Raw genomic sequence first — 4,905 nt, 5'->3', positions numbered from 1 at the left:
CATAATTTCTCTCTATTTTTGTTCTCTGAAATTCGCTATTCTTAACTAAGCTTACAAAAGAAATTTTGTGTGAACACATATTAAAAATTTCTACTCAAATTTCATACAAATTGATTATAAGTGCGAAGGTGGATGAATTTTGTAAAACATAAGCCATTCCTAATATTGCACGCACAAAAGTTAGTAACTGTTTTGGACTGTATATTCATGACCCCACATGATGTCGAAAGAGTAAATTATTGAGGCACCGTTTAAACGGGAACATGAACGTTTAGAGACAATACTTGGAACTAAAATATAGCCTGATGGGTATGTGTTGAATATTTCGAACTTATGCATTTAATATTCAATTATATTATTTTTTATTACTTATGTAATGTATGCACTCATTATTTATATAAAAGCCCACGTTTCATGTGAACACTTACACAAACATTACGGTTGGAATTTCATATTTATCCAAATTAATTGGTTTCCAAATTTATTATATGAAAATAACACAATACGACTCCAAACAAAGAGATAGGTATGCGAAAGATTCAAAATTTGTCAACGTCTGTTATATTACATTACTTCAGTAAACCACATGCAGGTGTACTTACTTATATTATATTCCAGAATACTGCATATTAATTAAATTGTGTTGATGACAAGAAGAAATAAACTAATGCAGGATTAGAGAGGCGTCCCATTCACAACTATCATACCTTTGATTTGATCAATACAGGTATTTTGGAAGGCTTCGAACCCTTCCAATCCCTCTTGGGTGTTGCTTGCTGTTCCTGCCTGCGGTCTTGTCCTTCCGAGACCTAGAGATAAATCAGACAGCGCTATAATTTCATTCATTCATTCATCAGTAATCTGTCAGACGACAGGTCCACAGTCTCTTCCAAAAGAGTTCCTCCACTTAATGCGATCTCAAACTTTCTCCTTCAATTAAAATATCCTCTTCTGTACCCAAGGTCATCCAGCATCTTCTTACATCTTCTTTCTCGTCTTCTGGGCACTTCTATCCGCCCCTCCGATTTGTTTTATCATTGTATCTCTGTTTTTGGAAAGGGACTATCCAGGAAAAGTGATAATGTGGTAGTTTTTCCATTTGCTTTCCACATCGCAGTACAACAGACGTTCAAACCACTCTGGTCACGCCTGTTGCTATACGAACTTGAACCATCTCGAGCATCATTTGCTCTGTGTTTGAAGTCTCTGCTGATGACGCTGCTTCCGGCATCAGTTTCCGGCTCTAATTTATACAGCACGATTGTAAAATCATTATATAAGTTTTTTCAAAATTTTATAATTTTGTTAGTTCATATTTGGCATTCCCGGTAAAAGAAATAGGCATACAACACATATGTGACCTCATTTCATGTATCTTGGTGTGGCTCTTACCCGCATCTGGTTGTCGGAAAATCAGTAACTACAGTTAATCTTTAAGATAAAATGTTGAGCCGTAATTTGCCCAGAACGAGGTTCCACACACACTGTTTGCTCAAAATCAGTTCTGCTTCAACAGCGTGCCATTAGTTACATTGTGTTGATGACAATATGAAATAAACTAATACAGGATTAGAGAGGCGTCCAATTACAACTATCGTACCTTTGATTTGATAGGTATCTTGGATGGCTTCGAACCCTTCCAGTCCCTCTTTGGAGTTGCTTGCTGCTCCTGCCTGCGGTCTTGACCTTCCGAGACCTAGAGATAAAGAACACAGCACTCGAATGAAAATATCATAACGCGGGTTTCTGCTAAGAGATTTTTCTCAATAAATTCCTCTTTTAATAGTTAATATTAACCGTCCCGGCAAAAGCCAAATGCACGTAACACATAAATGGCTTCATATCATGGATCTTGATATGGGCTCTTACCTGCATCCAGTTGTCGTAAATTCAGTAGCAACAATTAATTTTTAAGCTAAAATTTTGTGCCGTAATTTGCCGAGAACTTGGTTCCACACACACTGTTTGTTCAAAATCAGTTCTGCTGCAACAGCGTGCTATCAGTTACATTGTGTTGATGACAATAAGAAATAAACTAATGCTGAATTAGACAGGCATCCCATTACAACTATCGTACCTTTGATTTGATCAATACAGGTATCTTGGAAGGCTTCGCCCCCTTCCAATCCCTTTTGGCTGTGGTTTCCTGTTCCTGCCTGCGGTCTTGTCCTTCCGAGACCTAGAGATAAAAATCACAGAGCTCGAATGTACACAGCACGAATGAAAAAATCATAATGTGGGGTTTTGCTAAGAGATTTTCCTCAATAATTTCCTCTTTTAACCGTTCATATTTAGCAGTCCCGGCAAAAGCCAAATGCACGTATCATATAAATGACCTCATATCATATATCTTGATATGGGCTCTTACGGGCATCCAGTTGTCGGAAATTCAGTAGCTACAGTTCATTTAAGCTAAAATGTTGAGCCGTAATTTGCCGAGAACGAGGTTCAACACAAACTGTTTGCTCAAAATAATTTCTGCCTCCACGACTTGCCGAAAATATGCTTTGCTCTGTACTGAAATTCTCCAAATAACTTGAAGAAACGTCAAACCGCAGATACTGTTACCTCTTGGAGGCTGCGCCAACCCGTGTGTGGTGTATATTGATGGCAGCATAACTACCGAAAATTTTCCTCGAATTTCATGTACTTTCACAATATATCTCTTATATATCCACCTGCATAATATCTGTATACTGCTTACAGACTTTCAAAAATAAATCTGTTATGACAAGAAAATAATTAGAAGCTGATGATAAATGGGCACTGTTTGCGTGCAGTAAAGTGGAAAGCCATCGATATACCACGAACAAAACTGGATGTTTGCCTTGGAGTTAACCTCAAATACGCCATTTAAAGGGTGGGGCAGAATGGGAAGTACAAAAGCTGGGTGGTTGCGTTAAATCATAACGATATTCTGCTGGAAGGGCCCCAAATAATGCATTTACCAATATTAACATGATACTTGTTGCGACGAAGTTGTATTTGTTTTCTCCGTTAGTTAAATATTTCTGGAATTGTACACATTTTCCGATTTTTTGTAAAAATATGCCAACCTGAAAGCAAAAATTAAATGAGTGTTCGACTTTACTTTTAATTCTTCCTTATAAAGAATTTCTTCAGCAATTTTATTTTTCCACAGATTTAACACTAATGTAATAATATAATTAGTATACGATTAGAGTGGACTCCCTTCCATAATCCTCTTACCTTTGATTTGACCAATACAGGTATCTTGGAAGGCTTCTTGAAATTGTCTTCGTTGTTTCTTGCATTCTTCTCCTGCCTGCGAACTTGTACATCCGAAATCTAGACAGAAAAAGACACCGAGCTCTCTAATCTGTACATAACGCAGGGCTGTGAAATATAGAATATAGGAACATAAGAAAACCAAAGACTCACGCATGGACTGAAATTTCTTTTATATAAACTGTACCTGTAATCATTGGATGGAGTATCCGTAATTTCAATTATTTTTTTAAATAATTTTGACGTCAATATTTTTCCTGATCTGGTGAACACCTACAACTATTTGCTCAATTTCAAACCTGTATCGTCGGCTACCAAACAATATGAACGGGTGTTTAGTGAGGTTGGGGATGTTGTGGGAAGTGGATGTTTCACACCGCGTCAAGCGACCAACTGGGAGCTGCATCAAAATGTGCGTGATGAACATTCTTGTAAGTACACCAATACAAATTTGTGTTTGAATTTCACTAATTAACATCAAATATCACACATACCTGCACCTTCATAATTTTTGTGTATCTTCCAGCAATATCAAATATCAATCAGTGATAGAGAAGAAAAAATTATAAGTGAAACTCTGAATGCATTCAGTAAAGCAGAAAAGCAGGGCAGAGGGAAAGGAAAAGTAAGACGATACAACTACGAGGAAGATTTCTCACTTAAATGTAAACCACGGAATATGTCAAATCACCACCCACCTGGATGTTTTGGCCACAAGTTTTCGGTGTATTATAAGTGTGCGTTTTAGGCTTCACTTGAGTGTAATCGGGGATGGGATAGGTCAAAATAGTACGACGCCTTGGAAACAGGCTGTGCCTCAAGGCCATGCTGGATCCTGGTTTTAAAGATGCACCGATGGTATCTTCTGGTCGTTCAAACCTCGCCCGCCTGTCATTCGTGGAAATTCCTGCAACAGATCGAGGCAACTATTAGTAATGACGTACATTTTCATTGCTCCGTGTAATGAAGGCCACGAGAAAGGCTGAGCTCTGCAATTGTGTCAATGATCTTGAATCACATCTCCAAAATTCGTCTCTGTGTTGTCTTATTTTCTTTTCATTCATGGCATCCTATAAAATATGATATTATTAATATTTTCACGTGCATGGTTGAATACAGACGCTGTATGAATGGGTGTGCGGGAACATCCCAAATACTTACACGCTGTTTCGCCGGTCTAACTGACAACACTCACTCCTAGATCAATAAGTCAGAGTCAAAGTCATGTTGCAACTGACGGTCAGTCAGTCTGTCTGTCTTGGAGTCGAGCCCCAGCTGGGGCTCATGACCAGATATTACTTTTGAATGAAAGGTACTGTCTTGTCTACGTTCGGCGCCATCTCTGACGAAAGGTCGGGTCTGTCATTCCTCAGTCACTCTGTATTAATATGTCCACTGTCTGTATTTACATAAATTTACAATACACACTTATTTCTTACTTTTGTGTACAATTAAACTAGGCCTCTCTCAGTCCAGGCTCAGTACAGCAGATTACGCTCTATTTCCAGTTCACAAGATATCGGCTCCGTCATTTCGTCCGTTGCAGACGGCACAGCCACCGCCTCCGATGCACTAGCCGCGCATTATACACTGGTGGCAGAAAAGTCAACTAGGTGGCTGCAGACGAACACACTCAAAGATTATCGTCACCTGAGA

General features: G+C 38.6%; 1 protein-coding gene across 1 annotated transcript; it reads right to left on the bottom strand.

Moving 5' to 3' along the window:
- Window positions 1–6: 6 nt before the first annotated feature.
- LOC111869868 (ABC transporter F family member 4-like) lies at window positions 7–4,695 on the bottom strand. The gene is made up of 6 exons (XM_023861707.2): window positions 4,689–4,695; window positions 3,948–4,156; window positions 3,211–3,309; window positions 2,078–2,179; window positions 1,601–1,696; window positions 7–809 (listed from the first exon to the last, which is right to left on the bottom strand). The coding sequence occupies exons 2-6, from the start codon at window positions 4,074–4,076 to the stop codon at window positions 702–704; spliced, it is 534 nt and encodes a 177-aa protein (XP_023717475.1). The 5' UTR covers window positions 4,077–4,156; window positions 4,689–4,695; the 3' UTR covers window positions 7–701.
- Window positions 4,696–4,905: the final 210 nt, after the last annotated feature.

This window comes from Cryptotermes secundus, unplaced genomic scaffold, assembly GCF_002891405.2.
Source record: "Cryptotermes secundus unplaced genomic scaffold, Csec_1.0 scaffold348, whole genome shotgun sequence".
Lineage (NCBI taxonomy): Eukaryota > Metazoa > Arthropoda > Insecta > Blattodea > Kalotermitidae > Cryptotermes > Cryptotermes secundus.
This window is presented reverse-complemented; position numbering and strand designations above follow the sequence as displayed.

What these genes read in the sequence shown, in the direction of transcription:
- LOC111869868 (XM_023861707.2), bottom strand. Translation starts at nt 4,076, where the DNA reads ATGGCCTTGAGGCACAGCCTGTTTCCAAGGCGTCGTACTATTTTGACC. An exon ending in CTGTATTGGTCAAATCAAAG is followed by an intron (nt 2,180 to 3,210) that starts GTAAGAGGATTA and finishes TTTTATCTCTAG; the next exon opens with GTCTCGGAAGGACAAGACCG. An exon ending in CTGTATTGATCAAATCAAAG is followed by an intron (nt 1,697 to 2,077) that starts GTACGATAGTTG and finishes CTTTATCTCTAG; the next exon opens with GTCTCGGAAGGTCAAGACCG.